The following is a 16014-nucleotide window of genomic DNA, read 5'->3' as shown; positions in this document are numbered from 1 at the left end:
ACAAAAATATTTAGACTATGATAATTCAATTAGACTATAATATTATTAACTAATAACAATCCAATCTAATCTAATGAAGAAACCTATTTCTATTTCAGACTCAACAATATGGACAACTCCGATAATATGGACAACTCCGGTAAAAAAATCTCAACAAGACGAAAACGAGGACGAAAAAATTCTAATGCAGCTCCAACTCCTACTCCAAGTAAGCAAAGTTCAAAAGAATCACGAAGAAAGAGAATTCAGTGTCTACAAACCAAAAGAATCTCTTCTACAATGATGCAAGGAAACACAATAACACAAAAAATTGGTAAGTTCTACATATCAAGTTTTATGTTATTTATAGATAGTAGATAAAAGAATTGGAATCATATATATGTCACTATATATATTTTCTACAGATACTCAATTGCTGAATTGGACTCCCTATGGACATAATCCTATATTCCTATGTATCAATTTGCAACACCTTCTCATGCATCTACAAGTGGAACACATACTCAGTTGTTGGATTGGACTAAGCATGGACATTACCCTGCGTTTCAATTTCCAAACCAATCTTTTGCAACGCCTTCTCACTCCATATGTCAAAATATTGTCACACAACCATTTGGTAAGTTTACCATATAAAACAATATTCCTAATTTTAGTTTACCTCGACACTACTTGATCTAATGAGAAAAGTTAAGCTTACCTCGACACTACTTGACCTAAAAATCCAGGTAGATCGAACTAAAGAAAAAATAAAAAGTATAATAAGAAATTGAGAGAAGACTAAATTTCTAAATACTTCATGAATAATGATCATCATCATAAGTATTTCTTATAATATGGCAATAAGGCACAACTTAGCTGTGATTTCATAGATTGCCTCCTCATCTTACTATGCTTCATTAACTTAAGACTACATAAAAAATCACCAAATTGAAGGACAAAAAACAGATTTTTTTTTTCCAATTAAGTTCTTTGTTAGATAATAAAAGAGTATAAGACAATTATACCATAACTAATAACAATTAGCATAACTAGGCAACTATTTTGCATGCTGAATACAAAGTTGATGATATAACAAGTAAATGACTACAAATCTTTAGGTTATATGGTCCTATTAAAACGAAAAACTTACTGGAAGTGTGACATTGTGACTTTAACTTTTCTTACAATATGATAAACAGTCAGACCTCCAAGTCATCAAGATCAATGTCAACTTCTATCATTGACCTTCTGAAGGTGAAAAACCAGCCTTTATCATTTGGTCCTTGAAATAACGTAGTTTCCATGCCATCTCTCCACATCTTTTAATCTGCAAGTATAAAGCAAAAAATTTATTTATAAGAGAAAACTGTAATATATATTGTACAAGTGGTATATCAATAATTAGTCAGCAATCAAAAGAAAAACAAAGACTATATTTGTCCCTAATATACAAAAACATTATACACCCTGGGACACTTAATATGGTAGCATACTACCAAGTGACAAAATTGCTTGACCAATAAAAAGGTGAATTTGTATATATCATGGTTTATATATTATATTTTCTACAGGTGGGACACATACACAATGGATGAATTGGACTACTTATGGAAATTATCCGGCAAATCAATTCCCATACCAATCTTTCACAACGCCTTTGCAAACTACCACAAAAACAAATCAACATGAAATTGTCGTTGATGCTGTGGACATCGAAAATGAGTACACAGACTACGATGATCAAATTTCAAGTGGTGGTAAATAAAATTATCAATTTATTATAATTTTTTTTTACAGTCGTTATATACATATTAATTAAAATTATTATGTAACAGATGAGGAAAATGTAGGTTCACAAGACGAAGAAATGAATGACGATGGAGATAACAGTGAAGATACTATCACAAGTAAGTAGGATTTCTATATAACACATTCACAAATAACACTGATTAATTACAATGAAGCATTTTGTCTAACATAATATATATTTTTTTAGGAAAGTTTTTTGAACCTTGGAATTCTGGTGGACCAGGCCAACTTGCGTGTGCAGACACTGTGGAGCTATAATGTGGTACGAAGAAAGAACCATAAGAGGTAACCGACCGCTTAATCCAAAATTCTCTCTGTGTTGTCAGGATGGGAAAGTTAAATTGCCATTGCTGAAAGAAACTCCAAGATTTTTAAAATAGTTGTTAGACTACAATGGAGGACCTAGATCAGCAAAGTTTAGATAAAATATCAGGGCATATAATATCATGTTTGCGTTTACATCAATGGGTGGCAAAATTGACAGAAAAATCAAAATCAATAATGGTGGTGGACCTTACGTTTTCAAACTCGGTGGCCAAAATCACCATAAAATTGGATCTTTGCTACCAATACCTGGAACCAAACCGAAATTTGCACAGTTGTACATCTATGACACACAAAATGAAGTGGATAACAGAATAAAATGCCTTGAGCCGCCGAAAAAACAAAACTTTAGATATAGAAGTAATTGAGGGACTGATCAAAATGCTTGACAAAGAGAATGATCTGACAAAAGTTTTCAGAATGGCAAGAGATAGATTTAAGGAATCGGAATTTGTTCCCCGCGGCGATAAGATTAATCGAATGCGAATGTAGACGCATAAGACAATATAATCTACCAACGGGATCTGAAGTAGCTGCCCTAATTGTAGACGATGGATTTGAACATAATCGAGGAAGAGATGTCATTGTGGATAAAGTCGGACAAGGATTATAGAGAATACATCAGCTACAACCAAGTTTCATGGCTTTGCAATATCCATTGCTCTTTCCACACGGCGAAGACGGATACTCAGCGGCCATTGAACGTAATCAAGTGCCAGGAACAAAGATGTCAAAAAGAAAGAGAATCAGCATGCGAGAATTCTATGCATTCAGAATTCAACAAAGAGAAAATGAAGGCCATACAGTGATTCTAAGTGACCGTCTCTTCAAACAATATTTGGTTGACTTATATGCATGCACAGAAGAGGACAGGTTTTCCTATATAAGATCAAACCAAAACAAAATAAGATCTGAGTTGTACCAAAACCTAAAAGATGTCGTTATTGCCGGAGACACAACACCATCATCTGTAGGAAAGAGGGTAGTTTTACCGTCAACATTCACAGGAGGACCACGATATATGGTACAAAATTATCAAGATGCGCTCGCCATTTGTAGATTTACAAGATCACCTGACCTTTTCATCACTTTTACATGCAACCAGAAATGGCCAGAAATTGAAGAGTTCACAAAGAAAACTGGGCAAACAACAAAAAATAGAGACGAAATAGTAGCTCGGGCTTTCAAAATCAAATTGGATGAACTGATGGATGATTTGTGCAAAAGAAAACACTTTGGAAAAGTCTGGGCTGGTAATATCACTTTTAAATTTATGTTTTACTAAATCTATTTTAGCTGATTTAGGACTACTGATAACATGATTTTGTGTTTTGCTTTTCGCTACATAAAAATCGATTTATAAATTCTGTTAGCATCAAAAGAATACTTAACATTAAACTATATAGTGACTGCAAGGATATCAAGAACGACACAGACAAAACAATGTTCTATAATTAGGCAACATAAATAATCAAGAGCAGAAAATGGATGTACCAATTACTTGAACAAAGGCTCTGGTGTCCCTATTTTGTGGCCCTTAGGTAGAGTATCCCAACATCTTTCTTGCCCTGTCCAATTCCCCTTTTCCATCTTGAAGTGAAATTTCAGGAGGTAAATAGAGTTGTTTCATTATCTTAGATGACACAAGAAAACATACTTAGACAATATCAAATTGAGATACAATAATATAGCACTTAGCTTCAAACGTTTAGTTGAAGTTCACATAATACTTAGACAATATCAAATTGAGATACAACAATATAGCACTTACTTTAAAACGTTTAGCTGAAGTTCACATAACCATGGAACACTTACCATACCGTACCGTCGTCTAAAATATTCTAATGAAGAGAAATTGTGCATTATCATAAAATCCCCCAGTTAATAGCAAAGCAGCTTCATCACGCCTCTACAGACCTACATGTAAAAAAAAATTGAGCAATGATAAAGAGATGATAAGCAAAGACCAAAAAAGTACAAATTAACAACGCATAACACTCTATGTATGTACACTATTTGAATTCATATTCCTATTCATGTAACTCTACTACAGTTCAAGTGTTTTGCTAAATACTAAAACCTCATTTCATTTATTGTTAATTTGCAGCTGTTTACACGATTGAGTTTCAAAAAAGGGGACTACCACATGCTCACATTTTGTTGTTCCTTGAAAACAAACTGAAGACTGCAGCAGATATTAATAAAATCATATCAGCAGAGTTGCTCGATAAAAGTGACCCAATTTGCTTACGAAGCAGTTTTACAATTTATGATACATGGTCTGTGTAGACATCTAGATAAGAAATGTCCTTGCATGGTAAACAACAAGTGCAAAAGCTTCTATCCGAAGAAACTTTGCAGCCAAACCACATTTGACATTAACAGATGTGTCGTGTATAGAAGAAGAGATGACAAAAGGGTGGCCATAAAGATAAAGCGTCAGAAACAGTTTAAAGTTGATAACAGTTGGGTAGTTCCTCATAATGTCGACTTGGTTGTAAAATACCAAGCTCACATCAACGTTGAGTACTCCAACCAAATGAGGTCTGTGAAGTATTTGTTCAAGTACATAAACAAGGGGAGAGACAGGGGAACATTTGTTATTGAAGAGAAAAATCAAAATGGAAAGTCAAATGGAGAACAAGCTGCTCCCGAAGTCGATGAGATAAAAAGATACTTGGACTGTCGATACATTTTAGCTCCCGAAGCATGTTGGAGAATTTACAAATTTCCAATTCAATATAAATTCCCAGCAGTAGAACGCCTTTCTTTTCATCTTGAAAATGAGCAGCCCATAATATACAATGACAAGACAATCTTGTTGTGGTAGTCAATGCAGATGGCATGCAAAAGACAAAATTCACTTACTAGATGAGAATTAATGCAGAGAACGAAGATGCAAGGCAGCTCACATATGTTGACTTTCCAACAAAATGGGTCTGGAACAAGAAGTTTAAAACATGGACAAGGAGACAATCAGGGAAGACAATCGGAAGAATTTACTATTGCCACCCAACTGCAGGGGAACGGTTCTATCTACGTTTGCTTTTGAACATTGTAAAGGGACCACGAAACTACGATGAAATAAAGACCGTAAACGGCATTGTACATCCAAGCTTCAAATCAGCTTGCATGGCACTAGGATTACTTCAGGACGACAGAGAGTGGCACGATGCAATTGTAGAGGCATCATGCTGGGAATTACCTCCCTCACTAAGAGAAACATTCGTCACAATTCTACTGTTCTGTGAAGTTACCAATCCATTAGAGTTATGGACCGCATTAATCGAAGTTGCTATCGAAGACATTCTATTCCGCGAAAAGACAAAGGATGAACAACAATGAACTAACGCTCACCGACGGTGAACTACAAAACGATGCTCTCTCGTGAGAGAGAAAAGATAATGAACAGGAACAACAGATCACTCAAGGAGTTCCAGAACTCGGGCTTCCCATTTCCTGACATGTCACTAAACAAAGGCGTTGAAAATAGGTTGATACATGAGGAGTTGAGCTACAATAGGGTCGCACTTGAGAAGGAATTCTTTGAACTTCACAAGGACATAAACAGAGAGCAGAAACTCATTTTTGATGCAGTCATTGAGGGGGTAGAAAATAAGTCTGGGGAGCTATTTTTTGTATATGGCTGTGGAGGAACTGGAAAAACATTTCTTTGGAAAACAATTCTAGCAAGGTTGAGATCTCAAGGGAAAATTGTCTTAGCTGTTGCATCTTCTGGAATAACATCTCTTTTGTTGCCTGGAGGGAGAACTGCGCATTCACGGTTCAAAATTCCAATTAACACAGATGAGAACTCATGCTTGCGACATCGCCAAAGGAACACATTTGGCCAAGCTAATGAAAGAAACGGATTTGGTTGTGTGGGGACGAGGCACCAATGAATGATAAAAACATTTTCGCAGTAGATAAGACATTAAGAGATCTGATGCAATTCAATCGCTCAGAATTCCGGAGAAATTGTTTGGTGGAAAGACCATGCTCTTAGGAGGGGATTTTAGACAAACACTCCCCGTCATTGAGAGATCAACAAGGGAACAGGTGGTGGCTGCTTCACTAAACAAATCTTATTTGTGGGATTATTGTCGGGTATTTGTGCTGACAACAAATATGCGCCTCCAAAAGAAAAACCTTGATCCAACAAAGGTCGAGTCGATATCACAGTTCAGCTAATGGGTTCTAGATGTGGGAGAAGGCAAATTGCCGGTCATAGCAATCAATGAATGGGAAGAGGCAAACTGGATAAAAATTATAGATGAGTTCCTAATACCATAAGGGGATGATCCAATAAAGCAAATTGTGACAAGCACTTATTCTGATATCTTGCAAAACTACAGCGAACAGAAGTACCTAAAGGACAGGTGTATTTTGGCACTAACAAATGATTGCGTAGAAGATGTGAATGTGTTCATTCTTTCAACTCTACCAGAGAGTCAAAGAAATATCTAAGTCTTGGACTCAATTTGCCGATCAATGGGAAAATAAGAAACCAAGACATTTTGTTCCCCACGGAATACCTTAACACACACTACAACCGGGATGCCAAACCATGCCCTCGATTTAAAAAAAGGCATTCCGATTATGCTTATACGAAACATCAATCCTGGATTGGGTCTTTGCAATGGGACGAGGCTAATAGTGACAGAATTTGGCGACAGAATTATCAGGGCAGAGATTTTAACCGGGAGAAACATAGGACAAGAAGTCTCAATACACCGTATTGTCACATCGTCCAATCGAACGAAATGGCCATTCGTTTTAAAACGACTACAATTCCCGATAAAAATTTGCTTTGCAATGACTATTAACAAAAGCCAATGCCAGACCTTGAAACATGTCAGACTCTACCTTCCAAATCCTATTTTTAGCCTGTCTCGCGCACAAACTCACGGGAAGGACTGAAAATATTGGTACCGCGTAAAGACGGTGAACCCTATGGCTACACACAGAACATAGTCTTTCGGGAAGTTTTCAACAACTTGCCTACAGGTAATACAATTTACTGGCGACCTTTAGAAAGTACATACATACAATTTAGTATTCAAAATCAAATCAACTCTCTGTAATTCCTACAATGATTCAAACAGGTACATCAAGAAACAGTGGGAACAATAGATCTATTGATGAAGTGAATACGGTTTCACATAATACAAATATTTGAAAAGGTACTTTTCACACTACATTATACTATTCTTATAATATTATTACTTATAAAAAATTATTTTGTTTAATTTTCTCATATTTGCAGGTGAGGAAAACAATACGGACCTATTGGAGCATTTTCAATAAGAACAATTTTATATACAATGTAATGAGCATAATTTTTATTTTTTATATGAATTCAATTTAAAAGATTTGAGAATTTCTACAATATATATGCTAGACTAATAATAGAAAAAGCAGATATAGAAATAGACATGTTGTTAACTTTAGATTTTGAGTAGTTAATTGTATGTACTAATGATGGAGCTTCTCTTTGATTTTAGAATGAGTCACAATCTCTTTCTTCTCATTTCTTTCTTCTGGAATGAGTCCAAACACTCCTGTTTCGGCAATAAATTGCTTCAACACAACGAGAGCACTGGTAAAGAACGCACTAAGAAACAGAGAATTTTGATGTTGGGGGAGATGAAACTGAACCAAGATAATGGCTGCCTACGTACCCAAGATCTATTATCTAGGGATCAAGTTTCCACGTAGTTCCTTATGAAAAATAGTTTGGTATTTATATAGGTAGAGTAGAGAGTCCTTGTAGCTCAAGTAATCTTGTTGTTTGAGTAATTGTGATAGAATATAACTGTCAACTGATAATTATCTTTTTGATAAGAAATGGATCTGGACATAAATCAATGTACATTAGTGGCAAGCCATGTGGCTAAGGTTCAGCCTTAGACACATGAGTTAATGGGCCTGTATATTGATCCATGATATTGCGAATTGGGCTTTAGCACTGTTGATTAAACGAATAAAATGGAGACCCCTAATAATGGACGTTTGCCACATATGTGGGGGTCGAAACACCGCCCCCTCTTTGTCATGCGAACAAAGTTCACATGGCAAAGAAGAGAAGAAAAAACAAGGAAAAAATGGAATAAGAAAAAAGTGAGCATAGTGTATAACGAAGTATCATGCGAAAGGAAATGATAGAAAAATGGAATGTCGAGAAAAATGCCTGAAATATTGTGTGTTAAATAATTTTAAACTAATTTATATGAGGCTGCAATGTAATTAATTGATAGAGGGGGAAGCAAGAAGTAAAATAGGTGACAAAAAATCGATAAAGAAAACCAATTTTTAACCCGGATTGGCAGATCTAGTATTAATAGAAGTATGGAAAAAAATAGATTCCTTTCAAGGAAGTGGTTGGGCTGTAGTGGCACACCCACTAGTTGGTGAGAGGGGTGAACAATGTTCGAGTCTCCACTCTACTAAGTTGGTGTTGAGGCAAGAAGGAGATAAAGAGATAAAACAAAGGTAGGAAGTGATAACCACATTCATGCAACGAATTTAAATCCGGATTAGGAAGTGATAACCACGAATTTAAATCCAGATTAAGAAGTGATAAGCTCCATAACTTGGAACAGTGGACGAACACAACAAAAACATAACTCGCGAAGGAAAAAAAAATAATGAAGATTAGGAAGTGATAATCTCCGTAACTTGGAATAGTGGACGAACACAACAAAAACATAACTCGCGAAGGAAAAAAAATAATGAAGCTGATGAAAATTTTCGTTCGGAAAAATTCTCGTAGAAAGATCGGCAGAATACCTTAGAAAAAATAATGACGCTGACGAAAATTTTTGCTCGGAGAATTTTTCGTAGAAAGATCGGCACAATGCTTTAAAAAAAAGTAATGACGTTGACGAAAATTTTCGTCGAAATTTTTTTCGTAGAAAGATCGGCACAATGCCTTAGAAAAAATAATGAAGATGACGAAAATTTTCGCTCGGAAAATTTTTCGTAGAAAGATCGGAACAATGCTTTAGAAAAAATAACGACGTTGACGAAAATTTTCGTCGAAATTTTTTTCGTATAAAGATCGGCACAATGCCTTAGAAAAAATAATGAAGTTGACGAAAATTTTTCGCCGAAAAAAATTTTTCGTGAGAAAGATCGACACAATGCTTTAGAAAAAAAACGACGCGTTGATTGAAAAATTTAAATCGAAATTTTTCGTAGAAAGATCGGCACAATGCTTTAGAAAAAATAACGACGTTGACGAAAATTTTCGTTGAATTTTTTTTCGTAGAAAGATCGGCACAATGCCTTGGAAAAAATAATGAAGCTGTCCTAGAAAGATCGGCAGAATGCCTTAGAAAAAATAATGACGCTGACGAAAATTTTTGCTCAAAATTTTTTTCGTAGAAAGATCGGCAGAATGCCTTAGAAAAAATAATGACGCTGAAAATAGTTAACCGAAAGCGCTAAGCGAAGCGAATGCAGATTTCGAAGATGAAAATTAAGATTTAATCAAACAACCGTAAGACAATTGACAGAGATAATTGATTAGGTAATCATGTGAATGTAATACCATAGAGCTAAAACTTCTTTTGATGAAAAATAAAAATAAAGATGGGTTTGTTATTGAATATTGTTGTTGTGTCAGATAACATACCTGCGGAAAACTGACAATGTTGTAGATTTATGCAATTGAAATGAAATAGAACGAGATGCCCCCATGTAGAGAAAAATGCCCCCAATGGTAACTTAACTCGGCAAAATTAGACTAAGTGAGTGTAAAAACATTCGAACTTCGACTGACAAAACGAAACGCGATGACTTAGTCGGATATTGTCGTAGTGATAGTAACGGACTAAGCGAGCGTAAAAGCATTCAAATCTAAACGTGGTAACTTTGTCAGATTTTGTTATAGTGATAGTAACGAACTAAGCGAGCGTAAAAGCGTTCAAACTTAGACTGGCGAAGTTAAACGTAGTAACTTCGTCAGATTTTGTTGTAGCGATAGTAATGACTAAGCGAGCGTAAAAAGCGTTCAAACTTAGACTAACAAAACTAAATGTGGTAACTTCGTCAGACATTGTTGTAGCGATAGTAATTACTAAGCGAGCGTAAAAAGCGTTCAAACTTAGACTAACAAAGCTAAATTTGGTAATTTCGTCAGATTTTTTCGTAATGATAATAATGAACTAAGCGAGCGTAAAAACGTTCAAACTTAGACTAACGAAAAGATGACTGCAAAAGTGATGTGTCAAGCCCTTCGTTCCTAACGGCAGCGGAGAGATAAGCTAATGAATCTGCATAACGTAAGTCATTTCGGGGTCTTTGAGTGATAGAGATGCTATCAAATTGTCGAGCAAGACTATGTATCAAACCAAGATAAGCTGCCATACGGTCATCTCTTGCTTCAAAAGACCCGCCAAACTGATTGGCTACAAGGCGAGAATCCGTGTATAATTGGAGCATTCGCGCCCCTAGTTTCAAAGCTGTTCTCAAGGCACAAACGGCAGCCTCATACTCGGCTTCGTTATTTGAAGCGGCGAAGCCAAGTCGCACAAATTTCTCAATCTTCTCTCCGCCGGGTTTAACAAAAACGCATCCAATTCCAGACCTAGATTTATTATGGGAGCCATCTGAGTAAACAATCTATAGGTCAATGGGATTGCGTTTGCAAGTTGGTTTTCGTCGCCCCCAGTTACTGGTGGCAGAATATCTTCCATAGACTTTTCCTGGTGCAAGAAATCGTCAATAGGAGAATCATCAATCGGAAAATCGGCTATCAAAGAAGCTAGAGCATGTCCTTTTTCAGCAATACGACTTTCAAAGACAATGCTATATGCACTAAGATAACTTTCCCATTCGGCTAATCTGCTTGATTCTTGTGCATTATGAAAGATCTTGCGTAAGGGATACTCAGTATAAACTCTGACCAACCTCCCCTGGAAGTATGGTTTTAACCGACGAAAGCAAAGATGAACCAATACAAGTGCAATTTTTTCCATCTTTGAATAACGAGACTTCGGCTCGATTAACGTCCCATCGATAAAAAGACGGGTCTACCATCATCGACGAAAAGAACAGCACTAACAGCTTGAGTTGTAGCTGCTAGGTATATGCCAATAGGTTGACCGGTTGAAGGACTTGTCAATATAGGAGGACTGACCAAGTTTTCTTCAGTTGTTGCAATGCCATCTCACAATCAACGTTCCAAGTTGCCGCCCCCTTTAAAGTCTGGAAGAAGGGATGACAACGATCGGAATATTTAGAAATAAATCTATGAAGAGTGGCAAGCCGACCAGTAAGTCGTTGTATTTTCTTCTTATTTTTGGGTGATGGCATATCAATAACGGCGCGTATCTGATCAGGATTAGCCTCAATACCTCTACGAGTCATGAGGTATCCCAGAAATTTTTCAGAAGAGAGGCCCAAAAGAACATTTGGCGGGATTGAGTCTCATGTTATACTTGTTAAGCCTATCAAAAACAAGTTAAAGATCGGAAAGATGATCACCCGTATCCTTCAATTTAACGACTATATCATCGATATAAGCCTCCATTATTTTTCCCAGCAGATCGGAAAAAATTGTATTGAAGAGTGAAATTCATTTCACCCGGAAGATTTAAAAACGGACATCCGACGGAGAGCTATGTGGAAGATGACACTTGCCATTACCTCTTACAAGAGTTAGAGATTTTAGGCGGTACACACTTCGAGTCCGGTGGAGATTGTCTTTTTCTTTGTGTGTAACCAACCTATCTAGGTCGGTAGTTTGTCTGGGATTGTGGTCTTCCCTCTAGTTTATACGTGGCGGCTTCCATCCATGCACTGGTCGGACACATGCGGGATGACGATTTTCTCAAATCTATTTTCGGCCTTCCTGTCAGGTCGGTCCAGTCTAGGATGAAGGTTTTCCTTATACTTTCTTCCGTGATGCCTTTTTTCCCTGTCTGGACGGACCTGTCTAAGATGGAAATTTTCCGCAAATCTGTGAGGTCGGCCTTCCCTGTCAGGTCGGTCCAGTCTGGGATGAAGTTTTTCCTTATACTTTCTTCCACGACGCCTTCTTTCGGAGGCGTTTGTACCGCCGTTTGCGGTAGCGGCGGCGGCGGTGCTGCTGCTTTCCGGAACCTAGTAACAAAAGTACGTAACTTTTCATCACGTTGTTGCTTGATGTTCAAAAGTGAGTCGACATCCTTTGGCGTCTTGCAATTGTGGCGGAAACGATTAACAAACTGATTTTCTAGTTCATTGTATTGGTGAATTGATCTTGAAGGCAACTCACTACACCAGCGTAATGGTTCTCCCTTTAGAGTTGATGGAAAGAGCTTACACATGAGCAGATCATCTCCACCCCATAACACCAACTTATTTTTGAACGATAGAACATGCAAGCCAGGATCTTCTTCCGACTCATCATAAAGTTCAAAATCGGGTTGTTTGAAGTCGGGATGGTGGTAAGCTTCCTGAATGTCGAGCGAAAACTTATCAAGTACGCCATCATTGACTGTCAAGTTTTTCATTCTTACATCCTTTGACTCTCTATCGTTAAGTTCTTTTGCAATCAACTCTTTCAATTGTTGTTCTGTTAGAGTTAAAGTATTGGCTCGAACAACCGGCGGCGCCCGGTCGTGCCCATGTGGAGAAGGATACCTTCTATTATCTCTTATTGGAGTTAGAGATCTTTGGCGATACGCGCGATCAGCTCCGACCGGTGATTGTCTTTGTCTATCCCTCAGAACCAAATTGTCTAGGCGGTAGTCACCTTTGGCGGTGGTCGGTATAATTATACCACTTCTCCATGTTTTGTTGCTTTATGCGGATGCCCGCCTTCCCATCTGTCGGACATATCTCGGATGGCGGTCTTCCCTGAAATTGCTTCTCAGAGGTAAATCTTCCATTTGAGATCGGACATGTCTAGGGTAGTAGTTATCCCTGCCAATCCAATTCTCCCCATAAGTACGGGTAATAGGGTCATTACTCTTAGAGTGTGCACTGGTTGATTGTGTTTGAGAAATAACACGTTGTTGAGGACGATGAAGTGGATCTTCAAGACGGTCCCATACATTGGAATGGCCTGCGTCCCTTCGTGGTCGCCTTGATGTTGTTGAATTTGCAGCATCGTCCACCGGCCTTTGCCTCTTTGCCAGCTTCCTTCTCAAGTTCCTATTTAAATTTTTGACTCATCGTAACTCACGCTCAACCGTATTAGGAGTGAATTGGCTGTTACTATCACCTTTTCCATTAGTTGGTGTGAGAGTAATGTCCACGTCCATATCCATGTCAACTGAATGATCGACATGGACAGACGGTGGACCGCATGGAGGATTACTGACTTGTCGGTTTTCTTGTTGCAAGACTGTGAGGGTTGGTGCCAGCGGTTGTACTGCCTTTTGCGGTGGCGGTGGCGGTTGCGCTGCTACAGTTGGATGTTGCGAATTGATCCTACCACTAGGAGCAACTTGATTGTTCAACGGTTCTTGCATTGGCCGATTTGAATTTCGAGGGTTGCGAGTATTATTAGCAGGAGGAATATGTCAACTATTTGGTCTGCTTCTTGTGCTTACCATCTTAATTGTTTCACGTGATAATGAATTCTAAAATCCCCACAGACGGCGCCAATTATGTTTCGGCAATAAACTGCTTTAACACAACGAGAGCAATGGTAAAGAACGTACTAAGAAACAGAGGAATTTGATGTTGGGGGAGATGAAACTGAACCAAGATAATGGCTGCCTACGTACCCAAGATCTATTATCTAGGGATCAAGTTTCCACGTAGTTCCTTATGAAAAATAGTTTGGTATTTATATAGGTAGAGTAAAGAGTCCTTGTAGCTCAAGTAATCTTGTTGCTTGAGTAATTGTGATAGAATATAACTGTCAACTGATAATTATCTTTTTGATAAGAAATGAATCTGGACATAAATCAATGTACATTAGTGGCAAACCATGTGGCTAAGGTTCATCCTTAGACACATGAGTTAATGGGCCTGTATATTGATCCATGATATTGCGAATTTGGCTTTAGCCCTGTTGATTAAACGAATAAAATGGAGACCCCTAATAATGGACGTTTGCCACGTATGTGGGGGTCGAAACAACTCCAGTCTCTCTTCCAAAAATAGTGCATAAGTACGAGCAATCCCAAGCTGAATTAAAAAAAGCACTTAGTTGCTTTAAGAAGAAGAAGAAAAATAAGAACACACTGTCCCTGTGTCATAGAAAAATAGCCTATAATATCAGTTCATGCAGGACCACATCACAAGAATACTCCTTTATGCAAGAAAGTGGCGCACGATTAAAAATTTAATTAGCATAACCCACATGTCAAACAATATTAACAAACTTATAGAGATTTGTGTCACATGGATAAGGTCATGGTTATGAAATATTTTCATATTTTTTGTTGCGTGTATAATTGTACACACTCAATAATGTTCATTTTTTGGTTACATCGTGCCGCGCAACACACACAAAAACCCATGCATAAGTAAAGGAGATATTATTAAAGGAAAATGGTTAACCAAAAATTACCAATAGGGCTTGAATCATCCTTGAAATAGACAGGTTGAAGAATCGCCCTCTTTGTGAAAAAGTGAGAAGTTCTTCCCGGAAGGTTGGATCACCCTCTCGGGTTTCTATGGATAACTATGAGTACTTTCATCGTCTCATTTGTTTTTCATAGTACTTGTACTTTTATAATGAAATAACAATTTGACAACTACACTTTCCAAAGTGATTTATTACTTTGCTGTTATTCCTTCCCTGCTCTATATTCCTCCGACTTTAAAATTTTATAGGTTTCCTTCAAAATGGCAACGCCAACATATCTTCCTTTATATGACATTGCAAAAGAATTGCAAGAAAAAACTATTAGATTTGACATGGTCTTGATAGACGATAAAGTTAGCCTATTTTATTTGAATTGAACAAATTCCCTTTCTATTATTTTTATTGCAAACAATTACCAACTAATTTTGTATGTTTTGGTTTCAGGGAAATCAAATGCATGCAATTGTTCCAAATAATTTTTATCAAGACCTAGGACCCTTACATTCTTATCTTACAAACAATTTTGTATTAAATAATAATTTCTTGCAAAAAAAATTTGGAGAACAATTGTGGAGGTGGAGAGCCCTATCTACGACCTCCTGCAAAAGTGTGTCAACTACACCAATTAAAGCATTTCGCAACCTACGAGAATAATCTTATTCATTGAGCATCACAGGATTTTGGAAAGACATCTTGATGATGGGGAAGCACAAAATTAGGTACCTCCTCTATATCCTCCAAAGGCTGATGGAAAACCAAGCAGGAAGATAACCAAGACAGAGTTAGAAGAAAATTTTCTGGCAGACAAAGAGAACAATGAAGATCGAAGACTGTGCTTGAATCCTTGCTACTTTGCAAAGTTTTCCGCCTGGTTACAGATTAAGCTAGAACAGTCTGATTCAAGGACTTGGTAGGTGGTTCCACCACCAGAATCCCTCCCAAAGAATATTCAGTTGCAAATGTTTCTCCTAAAGGTAGTGTGTATGAATCCCTTTGTTGGTGTCTTTATTTGACGTTATGATCTCATTACTCCAAGAGTTACAGATTTACAGTGTGGATGATGTACATATTTGATGATGTACATATTTTTGGATAAGAAATTGGAACCAACTTTGTTGATGAATTGCTAAGTCTAACACACTTGGAAAATCTTCCCATTAGTTTATGTTACTTGGCTGAATTCCCTAGATATGTCAAATTTGTCAAGTTTAAAGGCTTGAACAATTTCTTTTTTGGTGTAGAAAATGTCAACAAAGATTTCCAACCATTTAAGAAGAGAGGTGTATTTATGTGCAACTACTCCTGCCGCATGCCTTCCCATGCTCTTTCCTCAAGCGGTTGGGTAATATGCTACTCCCTTTGCTGATCCAAAT

At 37.3% G+C, this 16014-nt stretch overlaps 1 protein-coding gene and 1 long non-coding RNA gene across 2 annotated transcripts; one reads left to right on the top strand and one right to left on the bottom strand.

Annotated features, from left to right (window-relative positions):
• Window positions 1-1200: 1200 nt before the first annotated feature.
• On the bottom strand, window positions 1201-4081 carry LOC147486067 (uncharacterized). The gene is made up of 3 exons (XR_015200658.1): window positions 3928-4081; window positions 3607-3745; window positions 1201-1306 (listed from the first exon to the last, which is right to left on the bottom strand). It is a non-coding gene; the product is annotated as an uncharacterized LOC147486067 (long non-coding RNA).
• A 1435-nt stretch (window positions 4082-5516) lies between these two features.
• LOC147486066 (uncharacterized) lies at window positions 5517-6014 on the top strand. Its single transcript, XM_086573640.1, has one exon. It carries the CDS (start codon window positions 5517-5519, stop codon window positions 6012-6014), a length of 498 nt encoding a protein of 165 aa, XP_086429766.1.
• The last annotated feature ends 10000 nt before the right edge of the window (window positions 6015-16014 follow it).

Source organism: Coptis chinensis, chromosome 7 (genome assembly GCF_015680905.1).
Source record: "Coptis chinensis isolate HL-2020 chromosome 7, ASM1568090v1, whole genome shotgun sequence".
Classification (NCBI taxonomy): Eukaryota; Viridiplantae; Streptophyta; class Magnoliopsida; order Ranunculales; family Ranunculaceae; genus Coptis; species Coptis chinensis.
The sequence above is the reverse complement of the archived record's forward strand: the minus strand, read 5'-3'. Positions and strand labels throughout refer to the sequence as shown.